Here is a 19,730-nt window from a genome sequence, read left to right as displayed (position 1 = left end):
TCACAAGTAGAATAGGAACTGATTTTCTCAAATACCTTCTGCCTCAGCCTCCCGAATAGCTGAAACTATAGGTACTCACTACCATGCACGGCTAATTTTTGTATTTTTGGTAGAGACGGGGTGTCACCGTGTTGGCCAGAATGGTCTCTATCTCTTGACCTCATAATCGGCCCGCCTCAACCACCCTAAGTGCCAGGATCACATGCGTGAGTCACCGCGCCCAGCCATCATTGTGTCATTCGTATGCCTTTGCATCCTCATAGCTTAGCTCCCATGAAAGGGAGAAATCTTGTTCTTAATGGTTTAGATTTTAGAGCAGTATTACAATTACTGGGGAAGCTTAATAAAAACGCCAATGTTCAGACCTCTTATTCTCCCAAACCTCTTATTTAATTGGCCTGGGTTGCTCTCTCACCCCTATCAGTGTTTTTTAAAAGCTCTGCTGATTTTCACAAGCAGCCAGGATTCTTAGGCTGGTTTAGAGCATTGATTCCCAGTGTGGTCCCTGGACCAGCAGCATCCGCAGTACCAGGGAACCTGTTAGACATGCATGTTCTTGGGCCCCACCTACTCCTACTGAATCAGAAACTCTGGGGTTGGGACCCAGCAATCTGTTTGAACGAATCTTTCAAGTGATTCTGATGGAAGTTTGCAAACCACTCATCATCACAGCTCAGCTTCCTACTAATTATGTGAGCCTGGGCAAGTATTTAACCTCTGAGCCTCAGTTTTCTTGACAATAAAATAGGATAGTAATACTCAACGCATAGTGTTCTTTTAAGGATTCAGTGGTATGTGTGTAACACCCAGTACCTCACATAGGACAATGGTGTGTGAATGGCAGCTGTTACTGTTAATCGGTTTTCTTATTGTTTTTACACTTGTTCTATGGAAAGTGTAAAACTTGCTTGGCATGCTTTACCTTGGATCCTGTAGACATGAATTGTGCCTGGTTCTGGTCCTAGCTGCTACATCTGTGGGAAACATGGTGTGATGGACTTGAAACCTTAGTTTCAAAGGGACTGTGTTAGGTTTAGGCGAATTCCGTAAGGGATAGGAAAGAACCAAGTCTTTTTCTTATTCTCTGAAATGTCAGATCTCTGCCAGCTGGGCTCAAATGTCCTACCTGGGATCAGGGAAATCTTTCCAAACAAGGAAGCAAAGTGGGATTTGCATCTTAGAGGAAGATGCTAATTGCAGGGATGGCAAATGGGTCTGCTCCAGGGCATGTGGCCTGAGGCAGGTACAGGAGGAGCCACCAGCTTCCAGCAGAAGCCAGGATGTGCCATGGTAGATGGACAGCTGTCGTGGGTGATAGGCACCCAGCAGGTGGCAATGATTGCAGCACTCATTACCAATGCTGCTCTAGAATTCTCTCCTAGTCCAGGTGGAAGCTTGACCCTCTGTTGGCCAGGCTCCAGGCTGTTATGAGGCTTTGGAGGAGGCATTTGTATTCATTTGTCCTTAAGGCAAAGAGCAGGACCTGAGCTTGGGCTCCCCTCGGTGGGCATCCTCCTCACCTCTGGATGTTCAGGTCTTTGATGTGAGCCCCAGGGGACTTGTCTGCCAAGGCCTCTTCCTAGCAAGTAATTACTTGGTGGGTGTGCTATGCAGGGGTTTGGAGGAGGAGGAAGAGGAGGAGGACTGGATTGAGCCCTAGGCCATGAGACTAAAGCCCCTCACCCCAGCCCAGGCCAGCACCTGGCACAACCCCTATCTGTCTGGTGCATTTACAAATCGTCCTTGCAGGGTGGAAATCCCCACCAAGATGCGAGTGGAGCGATGGGCCTTCAACTTCAGCGAGCTGATCCGAGACCCCAAAGGTCGGCAGAGCTTCCAGTACTTCCTCAAGAAAGAATTCAGTGGTGGGTCTTGGTTTGAAAAAAATAAAAATAACTTACTTTTAGAAACAGCCCTTTAATGTCTCGCCTAGGGTTTGGGGAATTTCTCAGCAGATGTTTTCAGAGCTTTGCTTATGCCCTTAAACACGCGCTTCCTTTCACAGCTTTCAGAATGGAACCTGAGCCCAAGACCTGTTTTTTTCCATAGACTCAAAGAGGCCCCACCGTCTGGGGTAAAATTGCATCTGCTCACTGAATCCACATTAGGATTCCTCACATTTCTGAGGGCTTCTTCCATCCTGGATGCCCCCACTGTCCCCCGAGGAGCCCCAGATTCTTCCAGCCTCTAAGTATAATAAACCTGGAGGAAGGGAAGGTTTTGTCTTTTTGTCCCCCAGCCCCCAGCCTGATTTTCTTTTTTCCTTTTTTTTTTTTTTTGACACAGGGTCTTGCTGTGTCACCCAGGCTGGAGTGCAGTGGGGTGATCTCAGCTCACTGCAACCTCAGCCTCCTGGGTTAAAGCAATTCTCCTGCCTCAGCCTCCCAAGTAGCTGGGATTACAGGAACCTGCCACCATACCTGGCTAATTGTTTTGTATTTTTAGTAGAGATGGGGTTTTACCATGTTGGCCAGGCTAGTCTCAAACTCCTGACCTCAGGTGATCTGCCCACCTCAGCCTCCCAAAGTGCTAGGATTACAGGTGTGAGCCACTGTGCCTGGCTTCCTGATTTTCTTTAGCTCAGTGGTTCTACACATTCAGTCTGCCTGGGGATATTTTAAAACATGTTTTCCTGGATCTCATCCCTAAAGTTGCTTTTAAATTGATGGGAGTTGGAATCCCTGAAGGTTTGGAAGCTCCCCAGATGATTCCAATGTGTGGTGATTGACAGCCACCACCTTAGCTCCTGGTCTGACTTCTTCAGGGCCTTAGGAGGGTGTGGATTTTAGTGGAATGGGCAGAGCCACGTTTTATGTCCTGTCTCTGGATGTCACCTCATGGGGGGCATTTGTGGCTCCTTTTTTACTGAGACAGAATCTCACTCTGTTGCCCAGGCTGAAGTGCAGTGGCACGATCTCAGCTCACTGCAACCTTCACTTCCAAGGTTCAAGTGATTCTGCTCCCGCAGCCTCCCAGCCAAGTAGCTGGAACTACAGGTGTCCTCCACCACACCCAGCTAATTTTTATAATTTTAATAGAGACAGGGTTTCGTCATGTTGGCCAGGCTTGTCTCAAACTCCTGACCTCAAGTGATCCACCTGCCTCAGCCTCTCAAAGTGCTGGGATTACACTACACCTGGCCTGAGGCTTCTTAAATAGACTGCACTTCACAGAGGAGCATCCGGGAAAACCACAAGTCCAGATCAGAACCAGGCTGTACATTTGCCACCTTCATTGAAATATTTATCTTTGCGGGATTCTTCAGCTTCCTTGCTCAGTCCCCAGCCCTTGAGCCTTAGCACTCGGCTGCTTACTACTCAAGACCCACTTGCTGTGGCACTGCTCCAGAAACGAATCCTCTGGACATGCCTTTAGCCTGGCTGGCTGCCACATGCAGAACATTACATGATAATATGGATTGTTGATAAACCATCTCCCTAATCAAGTCTAATTGCCACTATAGAATAAAACCCAGAAAAGGTGGAAGGGCTGGAGAATAAGTGGTTATAGTACCATCTAGTGGCGAAATGACAACATACACCAACATACACCCTGAGTTTATTATCTCCCCCATGCATTCCTTACTGAGAATCCAGTGAAAAGGTTTCTCTGCATTATTAAAACCGTATTATTAGCGATCTCTTTATGAGATTGCTAAGGTTTTAAGTATAAACAGGGAAGATAAATAATAGGTTTCCTCTTTTTTGAAAAATTGTAAAATTGAAATGTTATTTGCATATCATGAAATTTGCTTTTTTAAAGTGTACAATTCAGGGGTTTTTAGAGAATTCATTAAATTGTGCAATGATCATCACTAATTTCAGAACATTTTTGCAACACTAAAAAGAAACTCTTTACTCGTTAGAAGTCGTAAGCTATTCTTCCCGCTCCTGCACCCTAGCCCTTGGCAACCGCAAATCTACTTTCTACCCCTGTGGATTTGCCTCTTCAAGACATTTCATATAAATGAAATCATGCAATATGTGACATTTTGTCTTCTTTCACTTAGCATAATGTTTTCAAAGCTTGTCCATGTTTCAGCATATAACAGTACTTCATTCCTTTTTAATGACTGTATAATTCCTTCTTTTCTTTTTAATGATCCCATAATATTTCCTTGTTTATATGTACCACATTTTGCTTCTCTATTTATAAGTTAATGGACATTTGGGTTGCTTTGACTTTTTAGTTATTGTGGATAATGCTGCTATGAACTTCTGTGTACACGTTCTTGTATGCTCATTTAATATTTTTAGTGGGAAAATATATGTAACATAAATTTTACTATATTAGCCATTTTTTTTTTTGAGATGGAGTCTTGCTCTGTTGCCCAGGCTGGAGTGCAGTGGTGCAATCTTCGCTCACTGCAACCTCTGCCTTCTGAGTTCAAAGCAATTCTCCTGCCTCAGCCTCCCAAGTAGCTGGGACTGCAGGCACCCACAACCACGTCCAGCTAATTTTTGTATTTTTAGTGAAGGCAGGGTTTCACCATGTTGGCCAGGCTGGTCTGGAACTCCTGACTTTAGGTAATCTGACCTTAGGCGGACCTTCGGTGACCACCGCACCCAGCCCATTTTAACCATTTTTAAGTGCACATATACAATTTGGTGACAGTAAGCACATTCACATTATTGCTCAACCATCACCGCCATTCCTCTCCAGAGCTTTTCTCATCTTCCTGAACTGAAACTCTGTAGCCACTAAACACTGACTCTCCCTTCCCCCTGCCTCCATCCTGGCACCTGGCAACCACCCTTCTGCTTTCTGCTTCTATGAATTTCACTGCTTTATGGACCTCATATGAGTGGAATCATGCAGTATTTGTCCTTTTGTGACTGGTTATGTCACGTAGCCTGATGTAAGATATGTCTACGTTACAGCATGTGTCGAAATCTCCTTCCTTTTTAAGGCAAAATGAGGTTCCCTGGCCATCCACACCATGTTTTGTTCATTCATTCCTCCATCGAAGGACATTTGAGTGCTTTCCACTTTTTGCCTATCATGAATAATTGCTTATTTAATTTCACTAATCAATTAACTGTCTTTCGAGATGGGCAAGATGGTTTACATGGCAGTTGCTGTCAGGTCAATTACATTTTCATTAAGAGCATCACTGGTCTGTGATCTCAGTCCAAAGAACGCCCTAAAGTTCTTGCTGAAGAGGAAGAACCTCTATAGGGCTACAGAACAAATGCCAACTAGTTTAGAATTGTGCAGCCTTCTCATATACGAAACACCCGGTTGACCCTTGACCCACACTGGTTTGAACTGCACAGGACCACTTTTAGGGGGATTTTTTTTTCAGTAAATATATAAAAAACTTGGGGAGATTTGCAATAACTTGAAAAAACTTGCAGATGAACTGCATAGCCTAGAAATAGAAAAAAGTTATGAGAGTGTATTGTGAATCCATAAAATATAGTTGCATATCCATTTATGTGTCCATTGACTGTTTATGTTGTTAGTAAGGTCTCTAGTAAACAGTAGGCTATTTGTAGTTAAATTTTTGGATTTTCCACTGCATGGGGGTCTATGCCCTAACCTCTCACTTATTCAAGGGTCAACTGCAGTAAGAAAGGAGAGGAGAGGATTTTTTTTTTTTTTTTTTTTTTTTTTTAAGATGGAGTCTTACTCTGTCACCAGGCTGGAGGGCAGTGGCATGATATTGGTTCACTGCAACCTCTGCCTCCCGGGTTCAAGCAATTCTCCTGCCTCAGCCTCCCGAATAGCTGGGACTGCAGCCTCCCGAATAGCTGGGACTGCAGGTATGCACCACCATGCTCAGCGAACTCTGTATTTTAGTAGAGATGGCTTTCGCCACGTTGGCCAGGATGGTCTCAATCTCTTGACTTTGTGATCCACCTGCTTTGGCCTCCCAAAGTGCTGGGATTACAGATGTGACCCACCATGCCCAGCCAAGAGGAGAGGAGTTTGTTGTTCATTTCCCTACACTGTGACTGACACTCCACGATTTACACACACACACACACACACACACACACACACACACACTTGCTCTCCTGTTGGTGTTATCGCCTTTATTTTCCCAGGCAAAAATTGCCACCTGGGACCACCGTATGAACATATGCACGGTGCCTCTGGGCGCCGTAGGTCAACAAACTTTGAATTGGAGGGAGATGAAGGATTTTGGGGAACCTGGCTTTTCTTTCTGGCCTAATTCCCTCTGGCTCAGGTGATGTTCCGTTCAGTCCTGCTCCCAGCCAGACCTTCCCTGAGGGTCAGTCCGCCAGCACTGCCGCTTGAACAGCTTCTCTGTAAGAACCATTGGCCTGGAATATGCCTGGTGAGGGACTGCATATGATGGGTTCCTTAAGCATAGCAAACAAAGGAGACAGAACTCCTGTACAGTCATTCAGCAGGAGCAAAGGAGGGAGGCCTTTGTGAAGAAAACCCTGGTGTAGCAGCACGGGTGTATAAGGCTATTCCTGTACGAGCTTGTTCAAGCAATATTTGCTACAGCCAAATTCTCGAATGAAAAGAGTATGACAGACTCCAGGGGGTGATATGGGCTCTGGTCTGTGTATTATTGGAGGAAAGCAAGCCGCCACAGTGAGAATGCATTGCTGAAATGTGGTGGGTGGTAATCTCGCTTATTTCTAAGACCACATATTGAGCAATTACTAAGTTCCCAATGTTCTTCCAGGCCCTGGAAGTGAAGCTGTGGCTCCTTTCCCCAAGGAGTGTTTTTGTCTAGCATCACAATGTGCAATGGCTTGTTTTATGGCAGGAAAGGTGCTCACGGAGCTGGGAAATGGAATCCATCCAGCTAACTCATTGCTTTTATTTCCTCTTTTCTTCTCCCAAATTATTTCCCACCCGGCTGTCATCCATGTGGACTTCTCATCATACAGGAGAGAATCTGGGATTCTGGGAAGCCTGTGAGGATCTGAAGTATGGAGACCAGTCCAAGGTCAAGGAGAAAGCAGAGGAGATTTATAAGTGAGGATCAGCCCCTGGGCCTCCGATAACCACCCCGTTGCTCTTGAGGTGGAGATAGGATGAGAGGCCCATAGCTGGTGGCCAGCTGGGCCCTGGTCAGATTGGTTCACTGTGCTTGCCATGCTATAAATGCCTCTCCGCTGCTTTGGGAGGTCCGGGGGTTCCCTGAAGAAAGCCTGGTGAGACGTGCAGTGCGAGTCCCCTGTTCTTATGGGAATGCGTCCAGAGGTTAAGAAAGCAAGCTCAGCCAGGCATGATAGCTCATGCCTGTAATCCCAGCACTTTGGGAGGCCAGGGCGGGCGGATCATGAGGTCAAGAGATTAAGACCATCCTGACCAACATAGTGAAACCCCGTTTCTACTAAAAATACAAAAAGTAGCTGGGTGTGGTGGCAGGCACCTATAATCCCAGCTACCCAGGAGACTGAGGAAGGAGACTCACTTGAACCTGGAAGGCGGAGGTTGTAGTGATTTGAGATTGCACCACTGCACTCCAGCTTGGTGACAGAGTAAGATTCTGTCTCAAAAAAAAAACCTGTCCTGAATGACAGTACAAAGTGCCCTGTCTTTGACTAAGCCTTCTTAGGTGTCCTGAGGTGGGGGTGTGTGTGTGAGAGGGAGAGAGAGAGAAAAGAGGTAAGATGGGAAAGCCTATTCCTCAAGCTTCCTTGGAGATGTGAGGACCACAGAGGAAGGGAGCTGCCCCCATCCACGTGTCTGGGACAGTGAACCCAGCTTGGGGTACAAACACAGGTGAACACATCTCATTCCTAACATCACAGCTCTAGCCCCCACTTGCTCCGAGTAGCCATAAGTCCATTCCTCTCCAGGCCCATTTCTCCTCCAAATTGTACAAGAGCCAAGGGTTTCAGGTTAAAAGGGTCAGTCCTGCTTTCAGTGGCCAGGTATAGAGAGAGGGGAAGGTGTGATAAGGACACCAAGGTTGCTGAAAGCCACACTCCCCCTCCCTAACCATCCTCCTCCTGTTGGCCACCGGGCTGCTCCTGTTGTGCTGTGATTCCATCTCCGTGGGTCCTTTCATCTGCACTGGCTGCAGTGGGCATGAGTCCTGGGCACTGAGGGCCCAGCATTTTTAGTTTATACTCTCATGCTTAGCCATGTTCCCCAAAGCCCAAGCACCACACTGGGATGGAACCAGCCCTTTGCAGCCACCAGACTGTGGTGCTGAATTTTGGGCAGCTGGCCAGACAGCCTCCTCTGAGGACTCAGCCTCTGGTCCGTGGATGTCCTTTCTGCAAATGAACTCAGGTTGCATTATCCTGGTGCCCGGTTTCCGGAGAGGTACCAGCAGCGTTGAAGAGGAAAGCTTGAGGTCTTGCTTCTTCTTCGCTTAGAGGTTCATGTTCTCTCTTGCAAATTTGCCCAGCTCTTCCCACAGGGAGGGGATCCATACTCTGAGAGAAATGGGGGTGCTGGTGGGGTGCAGTGGGGAGGGCTGTCGGTCCAGGAAAGTTCCATGATGTCCTTCCCAGGACAATGGGTGCCTGACTGCCATCCACACAGTGACACACACACAAATCCTGATTCCAAAAATCTACTTCCAGCAGCCTGCTGCCTCTGCCATTAGCTCCGTCGTCTTCTTCCCCAGGTTCCCCGGTTATGTAGATCTCAGTTTGAATTCCAAAATTTTAATGTACATCTTAGAAAGGTGAGAAAATATTCATGTGAGTATTTCTAATCCTGCAACAGCTCAGAATTGGAAATATTGACAGAGCTCTGCATCCTCAACATCCCAGGTAGAGCCGCAGGGCTCAGTAAGTGTGGCCAAGTTGGGTCTAAGTGAGGGCCTTGGCTTGTCTGTCCAGGGGGTCAGACCTCTGGGTTCTGGGACCATGGGCTGCCTCTCAACACAGCATGTGAGATTCATTACAAAGCACATCTGAGTTGGGGGAGGGAGAGCAGAGATGCCCAGAACACCTGTTTGAAGGTGTCTTAGCCTAGTTCCAGATTGGCCCTGGAATCCTGGTGCAAAAGGAGGCAGAAGATGTGAAGTTACAGGCTGTGTTCCTCACCTTCATGGCGAGGGCCTAACCCGACCCAGGCTTACCTCTGCCCCTTCTTGCTTTCTCTCCTGGAGGGTGGAAACACCAAAGTTAAATATTCACCTTCCCAATGCTGGATGTTTCCTGCTTCCAGGAAAAGTAGCTTGACAACCTCCTCAAAAGTTCATGCTCTTTAGTGTCTCCTAAAAAAATATGCCACCCTTACCCTGGGTAACCTGGGTCACATCAGTTCTTCCCTCCCAGGTGGCTGTGAGCTTTTCATTAACCGACTTAATTTAGTCACTTTTGCTAACATCTCCCTTTCACCCCAGGCTGTTCCTGGCCCCAGGGGCGAGGCGCTGGATCAACATAGATGGCAAAACCATGGACATCACCGTGAAGGGGCTGAAGCACCCCCACCGCTACGTGCTGGATGCCGCACAAACCCACATTTACATGCTCATGAAGAAGGTAGGTGGGTCCATGCTGAGGATATGGGGTTCAGATAGGCCTTCCCTCCCTAGGTACCTGGAAAATTCTTTAGATATAGGAAAAGAGGAGATGATATGTGGATAACACTCTGTCAGGTGTGGGATGCTGCTAGGCATGGGGGCTCATGTCTGTAATCCCAGCACTTTGGGAAGCTGAGGTGGGAGGATTGCTTGAGCCCAGGAGTTTGAGACCAGCCTGGGCAACACAGCGAGACCCTGTCTCTATTTAAAAAAAAAAGAAAAAGAAAACAGAATTGTCAACTGTCTCTTCTTCTTGTCCACTGGGGTAGACTTGCCTTGAGCTCCTCACCCATAGACCTAGAAGGACTCCTGTAGACTCTTGTAGAAGCTGCATGCATCCTTATTGGCCTCACTCTGTCTATATCGGATAGCCTGTATCATGTAACCTGTATTATATAACCCGTATCATATAACCAATATCACATAGCCTATATCACATAATCTATCTCATATAGCCTATACTACATAATCTATATCATATAATGGCAGGTAGACAGGTAAGAATAATGGCATTAGTAATGGTAACTTTATGGTAATAGCTATCATTCATTGAGGGCTTAGAAGGCGCAGTTGCTGTGCAAAACACTGAACTTTGCTCAATAACAATCCACGGGTGAGGCTTTGTTGCTCCAGATCAAGTGGCTTGGTTAAGGTCTCACCAAAGATGTGGCTGGGATTCACATCCAGGTCACCCTGGGTTTCAAGGCTGAGCTCTTAGTTTCTGCTGTAGAGTGATGGCAATTCTCACCGCTCTAGCCCTAAACAAAAATACACATGGAGGCATAGTATCTAGAAGAGAGAAGTTTGTGCGTTTGTGTGATTGCAGTAAGACTCTGTGAGAATTCAGATAGCCCTCTGAATTATTAACAACATGTAAATGTGGTGGAAGTTTTTTAAAAAAAATACACAAAGGGGACCTGAGAGAAAAAAATAATCATTTTCTTAAGAAACTAGAGTTGGAAGGTCACAGATAGCCTTGAAGAAGTTGTCTAGTTAGGCTCTTTTTTGGTGCCATCCTTGACAAGATTTTCTTTGGATACTTTGACTTCTCAATATGGCAATGTATCTCTATATGATATAGATTATGTGATATAGGTTATATGATAGAGGTTATGTGATATAGACCATCTGATATAGATTATGCGATATAGGTTATATGAGATAGATTATGTGATATAGGTTATGTGATATAGGTTATATGATAGAGGTTATGTGATATAGACCATCTGATATAGATTATGCGATATAGGTTATATGAGATAGATTATGTGATGTAGGTTATGTGATATAAGTTATATGATAGAGGTTATGTGATATAGACCATCTGATATAGATTATGTGATATAGGTTATATGATTTAGGTCATATGAGTTAGATTACATGATATAGGTTACATGATGTGGGTTATATGATAGGTTATAATGTGATATAGGCTATATGAGATACAGTATATGATATAGATTATGTGCTATAGGTTATATGAGATAGATTATATGATATAGGTTATATGACAGATTATGTGATGTAGGTTTATGAGATAGATTATGTGATATTGGTTATGTGATATCAGTTATGTGATATAGATTATATAATATAGGTTATGTGATATAGGGTACCTGATAGAGGTTATATGACATAGATTATATGATATAGGTTATATAAGATAGAGTATGTGATATGGGTTACATGAGATAGAGTATATATGGTTATGTGATATAGGTTATGTGATGTAGGTTATATGATGTAGGTGATACATACAGGATTTTGTGATTGGTAAATGCTTATTAGCTTTCCTGATTTATATTTCTCTATTTAGTCTTTTATCATATTATTTTAAAATATTTTTACTTTGTTTTTAAAGCATGTAATAATTTAGAATTGTCACTAAGCCAGATTAGCCATTTTCATCATTTGTTAAATCAGTGGAGTATCTCTGTGTTTTTGTTACTAGAAGATTTACAGCAGGGTTTCTTTAATAATAATCCTTTTTAATGTATTTTAAAACGTTTTTGTTCTTAAAAATATAGTTTTCATACAGCCTTTTAGGGGATGCCCAGGGAGGCCAGCTACTAGCCAGAATGGAGCAGTCATAGGCAACTTTAAAAAGAATAGCACGTGTACCCACTAGACTTCTATATTTCATCACAGCCATGTTTTATGGTGACATTCAGCGTATTCCGGTGGCTCCATGATTCCTATTCCTAGACTCTATCCTAGTTCTCATAACATTTACTGCTGCCACTTAGTCTTTAGAATAGTGCCATTTCGATAAATTTTAAAAATATTCTTAATCCCTGATTCGTTGCAGTGGGCTTTGTCCCATATTGGGTATGACGGGAGTTTTCAGCTGGCTTGGAAGTAACAAGCATTCATGGAGCTTCTCTGAAATTGCCCAGGGTCCCAGTAAACATCCCCATAATGGGACTCTAAGTGTTGGTTAGTTTTGTTTTTGCTTCGGTATTGTCTTGCCTTTATACCCAAAACACAGGGCAGAAAGGGATGTCAGTGGGCTTAGAAGTGGGCTCCATACTCCTGGCTGCTCATCTTCCTTGGAAGAAAGTCTTGGAGGGAAGAGGTCAGGTGTCCTCTTGTATCATGCTGGCTTCACTGAACCACTCCAAGGTGGCTCTTAGTGTGTAGGGTTACGGACTGTAGTTCTCAAACTTAAAGGTGCAGCAGAATTACCTGGAGACTATTCAGGCTCAGGGTGACTCACTCCCAGAGTTTCCCATCAGGAGGGCTGGAGCAGGCCTGAGAAGTTCCCAGGTGAAATTGATGCTTCTGGATGGGGGAACCACACATGAGAACCACTGCTCGCAACACCTCCCTGAACACCTTTTCCCCAAAGAGACAAATTCTCATTACTATTCCTGATAGAGGTTATATGACATAGATTATATGATATAGGTTATATAAGATAGAGTATGTGATATGGGTTACATGAGATAGAGTATATATGGTTATGTGATATAGGTTATGTGATGTAGGTTATATGATGTAGGTGATACATACAGGATTTTGTGATTGGTAAATGCTTATTAGCTTTCCTGATTTATATTTCTCTATTTAGTCTTTTATCATATTATTTTAAAATATTTTTACTTTGTTTTTAAAGCATGTAATAATTTAGAATTGTCACTAAGCCAGATTAGCCATTTTCATCATTTGTTAAATCAGTGGAGTATCTCTGTGTTTTTGTTACTACTGCCAAGGGAGGCTTGAAAATGGCAAGGGTATTAGTTTGATTTGACCCTTTCTCTCTCATAATCACTGCTGTTTTCTTTTTCCCACTAGGATTCTTATGCTCGCTATTTAAAATCTCCAATCTATAAGGAGATGCTGGCCAAAGCTATTGAACCACAGGAAACCACCAAGAAAAGGCAAGTGGAATTATCTGTAATTGCTGGCCGCCTGCTGTTTAGTTTACAGAGAAGTGAGGGTCTCTTTCAGCCAAATGGCTATTATGGAGATATTTGCTTGATGAAAATATTGGGGACTGGGAAGTATTGCTCAGGGAATGAGTACCTCATTTGCTTAATAATGCCCTGAAATCACTCTAGCAAGATTTCCTTAGTAATTACCACCAGTAAGTTTTGTTTCCTTAATGCTGGCTTGAAAGAGTTTGGATGATCAGACCAATAATTACCCTTATCACAAATGGAAGCATCTCCTTGGTTTTTTAACTGCTACATGTTACCTCCAAACTGATGTATGGTAATTAATTAAGCTACATCCTTGTATTTAAATTGTTCTAAGACCTTAGAGAGAAAAGCAGATTTTACCCCAAGAGAAAATGCTCGATGGAGGGGAAACAGATAGTAACACCCTAGGTAATTCTTGCTGCCTCTGAGGACTGTGCTTTAGAAATCCATTAACTCGTTCATTCTCACTTTTCTCATTGGAGAGGTGGATAATCTCATCTGCTAGAGCCTTTGGGACAATGGATGAAATAATGTTCTGAGGGACAGATTGAACTCTTTTGGGGGGAGTTCAATCTACAAGGATTGAAGATTCAAAATAGTAATCAAATAACAGCGACCCTGTTTGCCAGGTCAACCCATACTGGGCTCCTTTCCAGCATCTTCCATTATTGCCAAAGAGGGATGGCTGGACCAGAGCCTTTATCCAAGGAGAAAAACAAAACAAAACAAATTCTTGAGGATAATGGCCCTGTTATGAAAAGGAGAGAAAGAAGGTCTTTGTGGTGTTATTCTTCTAGGTTTACCAAGTAAGGAAGGGAGTTCAGTGTCCCTGGGGACTTAAAACCTTCTACTTTAAGCCAGAAGAAAGGACCATAATAGCTCCAGAAGTTCTGCCGGAAAATAATGAGGGGAAAGAAGGGGAGTCTCGTACCTCTCTCTCCAGATAGTTTAGAAGTTGGGGCATACATGAGAATTCTCACTCACTTTGTCTCTACTAAAAATACAAATACTATTGTGAGTGAGTATTACACGTGGATGCATTCGTAATGTGTGAAGGCTGGTCTGTGTGCATACCGGGACTGCAGTGGGTGTAAATTTCTTCCCTGATCCCAGGCATCAGGCAACGTATTGAAACTTAATTTTTCCACGACAAGTTAAACTTAGTGCCAAGCCATCCCCTTGGCAGAACGGGTGAGAGATCCAATATCAATATCAGCCTTTACTTCCTGGTAGGGGAGCCCTCCTTCTCCCTAAGATAGGGTTAAGGGGCTTTTGTAGTCCAGAACTCTGGAGTCGGTTACAGGTCTTTATCACTGCTGCTGAAGTTCTTGGCTCCAAGCCTGCATGGGCCCTCAAAGGCAGGTGGCTCCGCTGCTCACTGCCCTGCTGCATCACTTGGATACCTAGAGCTTGGTCCTGGCTCCTAAGTCCATGGTAGGGAAAGTTTGGTTCCAGGAATCCATGTTTGGCTTTGAAGACGGTTCTGACATGTGTCAAGATACTGTGCATGCCACCACGCTCTTCAGGCCCCTTCCCTCTTTCTCTGTTTACTGAGGCCCAGCTATCTTGGACAGTCCAGCTCTTTTCTTCCTTCCCAGAACCATGGCTTTTGAAAACAAATGCTTTGGCCAGGTGTGGTGACTTACACCTGTAATCCCAGCTGAGGCGGGTGGATCAGTCGAGGTCAGGAGTCTGAGACCAGCCTGGCCAACATGGTGAAACCCCGTTTCTACTAAAAATACAAAAATTATCCGTGTGTGTTGGTACATACCTGTAGTCCCAGCTACTTGGGAGTCTGAACCTGGGAGATGGAGCTGCAGTGAGCTGAAGTTGCATCACTGCACTCCAGCCTGGGTGATAGAGTGAGACGCCGTCCCCCCTCGCCCCCAAAAAAGAAAAGAAAACACACAAATGCTTCAGCTCTTTCCAGTACCCAAGCCTTCATTACCCACTTCTCTGATGTAGATGTTACAGGAAGTTAAGATAACAAATTGATTTCTAAGCATTGTGGAAGTTCGATGTAACTTCACCAGCCAAAGTGTCTTCCTTGTGCCTTGGCTAAAATCTGATGGCAGTTGGTACTCACTCTGGTCTCATCCTCCAGGTGGGGAGAATGGAGCCAAGGATAGACCCCACTGGAGGTTCACTGGGAAAAAGAGGGAACAAAATCCAGATTCTGGCCCTTCCGGACCCAACTCCCACCAGGTGTGACAGTGTCAATGTTTGGCAAGCTGTGTTGTTTTCCTCCAACCACCAATCTGTCCTTCCTTCCAGCTCCACCCTCCCGTTCATGCGGCGTCACCTGCGCTCCAGCCCGAGCCCTGTCATCCTGAGGCAGCTGGAAGAGGAAGCCAAGGCCCGAGAGGCGGCCAACACCGTGGACATCACGCAGGTCATGAGCAAGCTGGACAGGAGGAGCCAACTCCAGAAAGAGCAGCTGCCTCCTAAATAAATCTGTGATTCCTGGGGGTTGGGGCATGCACTTTGGGAGAGGCAGACAAAGAAGGGTAGGATCAGAGTCTAGAAGGTTCCATTCCCCATTTGTGGAGGTCATCAGGTTCATCCCATATACCTCTAACTTCCTTCATGGGGGACTTCCTAAGACCACAGCAACCAGAGCTTGTTCTCCCAAGCTCACTCATCAGGGGACAGGGTCAGCGAAGGTGGTGGGTGGGAGAGGGGATCACCTACTCCGTTGCTGTGTGGCTGCCTATTGTACCTTAGGGCATTCTTAGGGGAACTAGGAACTCTCTCAGTGAGAGCCACAGTGAAAAAGCTCTTTCAGTGAGAGCCATAGGGAAAAGTGAGAGAGAGCTTTGTGTACCACTATTTGTTTTGGGAAATTAAAGAGAAGGCCTCTCCCCACCCCCAAAGCATAGTGTTTTTCAGGGATATTTGTTTAAGGTAGCTTTATGAAGCTTCTCCTATCTCTCTAATTTAGACTATTGTTTCCAAATCAGCCTGAGATCCTGCCAAGGGGCTGGTTGCAGGAAAGTACTTTCTCTCATCTACCCTGCTCTTCCTGCCTGGAAAGGCCCTGCTAAGACATTTCTCCTGCTGAGTTTGTTCTTAGTCGTAATTACTGGAGGGTTGATGGGCTCTCTTCTTCCCATCTCCCCATCCCCTTGTTTATGCTGGGGAAATAAGTGGCTTGCGGTAATGAAGGACTCAAATGGCCCTCCTTGGAGCATGTTTTTGGCTAAAGAACAAAGGCGTCGATGTCTTCATTCATGGGAAGAGGATGGTAGATGTCGAGATGAGTGAGGATCAAAGACGATACTCTCTAGGACGTGTTCTAGATGTTGGTGCTTCCCTCTTCTGTAGGTATAGACGGGGTCAGCCCTGTGGTCAGGGCTGGAGGAGAGGACAGTTCTAACTGACCTTGGGAGGCTTAGAAGGTCATTCTCAAAGTTAGGCTCCCTCTGTACACTTGTGCAAGAATGCAACAGAGATAGAGCACAGAGGTGAGCAAGAGACCAGCCTGACCAAGCAGGGATACTCACTCCTTCAGTACATCTGTTGAGCACCTACAGTGTACAAACATTGATGAATAAGACATGGTTCTCTCTCGTGGAGCTTCTAGTCTAGGACTGAAACAAAATAAATACACTAACGATCAGGTAGCTTTTGCTGTGGAACAACCAACTAGAAAAATAGAGTGGCATACCAAACATTTTTGTTGTTCATGCACGTGGGGTCGTCTGTGTGGCTCTGGGGATCTCGGCTGGGTTCACTCATCTGTCTCGGGGTGTTGCAGTGGCCTCAGCTGAGATGAATTGGGAGGAGTTTTCTGTGCTTCACGTACCTCTCATCTCCCAGCGGTCTCACCTAGGCAGAATCCCATGCTGAGGACGGACCTGCAAGGCAGCAAGTAGAAACACACATGGCTTTACATAGCCTCTTCTACTTCATTTTGTTGGCCAAAGCAAGTCATAAAGCCAGACTAGATTCAAGGGGCAAAGAAATAGGCTCTACCTCTTTGTGAGAGAAATTTCCGAGTCTCATTGCAAAAGGTGGATGAAATTTCTTTTCTTTTCTTTTTTTCTTTTTGAGATGGAATAGTTTTGCTCTTGCTGCCCAGGCTGGAGTGCAGTGGTGTGGTCTCAGCTCACTGTAACCTCCACCTCCTGGGTTCAAACGATTCTCCTGCCTCAGCCTCCCTAGCAGCTGGGATTACAGGCATGCGCCACCATACCTGGCTAGAATTTTTTTTTTTTTTGTATTTTTAGTGGAGATGGGGTTTCTCCATGTTGGTCAGGCTGGTCTTGAACTCCCAACCTCAGGTGATCTGCCCGCCTCCTCCTCCCAAAGTGCTGGGAGTATAGGTGTGAGCCACTGCGTCCAGCCAAAAGAGGATGAAATTTCAAAGTTTCATTGCAAAAGACAGGGAAAGGTGAAGAATGAGGGCCATCGCTGTAATTAACAACAGAAATGCCTGCCCAGTGGATTATAAAGGAGATGAATGTGGTACTGAGACAGGGAAGATGGGCCGTGTGTAAACCACCCAAGTGGTGACAGAGAAGCAGGGAATGAGAGAGTTTCTCATAAGAGCATGTGGGTCAGGCAGGGGGAGAACGTTTTGGGGAGAGGGGGCTGTGTGGGCAAAGGCTCAAAGCTGGGAAGTGGCTCTGAGTGAACCGAAAGGCCAGGTGAGTGAAGCCTGCTGGGTGAGGGGGAAACAGTGCAAGATGAGTTTGGAGACCAGGCAGGGTCCAGGTCATTGGTGACCATTGAGGCTGTTATAAGGAGTCTGTGGTCACTGGTTTCATGTTAGTGAAATACTTCCAGCCTGGAAGAGGAGCGCTTATGCTTTCCATTTGCACTGGTTGCAGACCAGTTTCCACTCTGAAAGCACATGGAGGGATATGCTTTGCTCATCTCATCTCTCTTCTGGAGAATCTTGGAGTCTTTTAACTCTGGAAGGTACCCCAAGTAGAATTGTAAACTACTGTAAACTGGGTGATATGGGCAGAAGGACCGTATTTATCTCATTCATTACTTGGAGCCTGATTCCTAATACCCAGCCAGTTCTGCACCAACGTGAATGACATGAGTGGAAGAATGAATGAATGAATGAATGAATGAATGAATGAATGAATGAAAAGAGCCCTGGATTTGGAGAGAGCCTCCTGGCTCCTGGTCCTGGTCCTAGCACTGGTCATGTAGCCTTGAGGAACAAGTCCGTTACCCTCTCTACTTCCTTATTTGTGAAATGAGAGATTGGGGCTAGCTCTAAACTTCTCAAAACAGACTGTGAATTCCATCTGGAAACCCAGGCTGGGGCATCCATTTTACTTGAAGATTTGGAGTGGGAGGAAGATTAGGTAATTTCTAAAAATTTCACATTGAAATAATCGTGAATATATTATGAAATAGAATGCAAAATGTACATGAATTTTTAAAGACACAATTTGAGACATCAAAGGCATTTTGCGCTTGGCTATGGCAGGCTCAGGCTCTGCCCTCCAACTTCTGGGGGAATGTGTTTTTGGGCTCTCCTGCTGTGTGGCCTACTTTTATGGGAATGTTTGAGAAGCACGAAGCCAGAGAATACTTGCTGTTCCTTTTAGTTACTTCGTATGAGCTGAGATGACATATCCAGCAGCATGGTGGTGAGCGTGATGGTGAGGGCATCGCATGCATCACGGCTTCTGCAGGGCACAAACTTCTAGTCTTGATTTCCTGGGCTCAAGTGATCCACCCACCTCAGCCTCCCAAAGTGTTGGGTTACAGACATGAGCCACTGCACCTGCCCCATAGATAAATTTTAAATACCTGTTTTGTGTAAGAATCTGTGATGAGTGCTATTGTGGATAGAAAAATAGACAAAATGGTCTCTGCCCTCAAGGCACTGACAAGGTGCATGGATGCAAACAGCTGTAAAAGGAAGCAGGACGCAGTGAGACTGGAAAATAATGATCAAGGATGATGATCCTTGATTGAGCCCACATGCTGGAGGAGCCCAGAGATGGGAGAGAATTTTTTGGCGGTGGAATCATGGTAAGGGTTTTGGAGGAGAGTAGGTGTCATCAGATAGAGACTGGGGAGTGGGTGCTGCAGGGTGGTGGGCAGAGCTGAGGCAGGGCAACTGCTGGCATCTAGGGAGCTTGTGGGGTCAGGAGAAGGTAAGAAGGTGCTCCCTCCAAGTAGGTGTCCTTATAACACCTGGCTGGACTTCAGTCTCACCTTGCCCCTTAGCCAGGTGCCCCTGAGCAGCGCACAGCTCTCGTAACCATTTGGTGGCCCTGAGCACAGGGTCCAGGAAGCAAAGCTGGGAGGGTAGTGGCTTGAAGACGTACCACAGAAGGCTGGAACGTGGACTCTTCTGTAGTCTCATAAATGCCACTCCCTACCCACCCCTGGCTGGTTTCGATGCCCCTTCCCTGGCTCTCCTTCCATTCTGCTTCTATCTCTGTCTATGAATGCTGCACTGTATTGAAACAATTGTTTCTGTGTCTTTTTCTCTCACTGGGCTGGAAAACTCCTTAAAAAGGGGAGACTGCATCTTGTGGGGTTTTGTGTCCTCAGGGTTAGATACAGCATGGGCTTGCAGTTGGTAGGCTGGATGTTTGAAGAGCTTCAGCATGCTGGACGATTAGGAGCTGAGGAGTGAAGATGGGTTAAGAAGTGGTTGCTCTGGTCTCCATGTGTATTAAGGGAGTGGTGGTGGTTTCAGAGGGAAGTGGAGAGATGCTGGAAGCAGGTGGATAGGACCCGATTGAAACGGGGTGATGTGGGAGAAGAAATTAAAGAAGACCCAGAGATTTTGATCGTCCTAAGATAAAGGTGATGTTAAGAAAGGTATCGATCATGAAAGAGAACTGGATTTTGTG

General features: G+C 45.4%; 1 protein-coding gene across 2 annotated transcripts in view; it reads left to right on the top strand.

The window, feature by feature from the left end:
* Nucleotides 1-19,730, top strand: part of RGS9 (regulator of G protein signaling 9) — an 88,403-nt gene that overhangs the window by 56,212 nt on the left and 12,461 nt on the right. For both annotated transcript variants that reach the window (XM_035301622.3, XM_035301621.3), the window contains exons 13-17: nucleotides 1,750-1,865; nucleotides 6,873-6,960; nucleotides 9,296-9,434; nucleotides 12,770-12,855; nucleotides 15,172-15,289. In XM_035301622.3, coding sequence (XP_035157513.2) covers nucleotides 1,750-1,865; nucleotides 6,873-6,960; nucleotides 9,296-9,434; nucleotides 12,770-12,855; nucleotides 15,172-15,289 — 547 coding nt within the window. The remainder of the gene's footprint in view (nucleotides 1-1,749; nucleotides 1,866-6,872; nucleotides 6,961-9,295; nucleotides 9,435-12,769; nucleotides 12,856-15,171; nucleotides 15,290-19,730) is intronic.

The sequence above is a fragment of the Callithrix jacchus genome, chromosome 5, assembly GCF_049354715.1.
Source record: "Callithrix jacchus isolate 240 chromosome 5, calJac240_pri, whole genome shotgun sequence".
NCBI lineage: Eukaryota > Metazoa > Chordata > Mammalia > Primates > Cebidae > Callithrix > Callithrix jacchus.
Note: the sequence above shows the minus strand (reverse complement) of the source record. Positions and strands in the feature narration are given on the sequence as shown.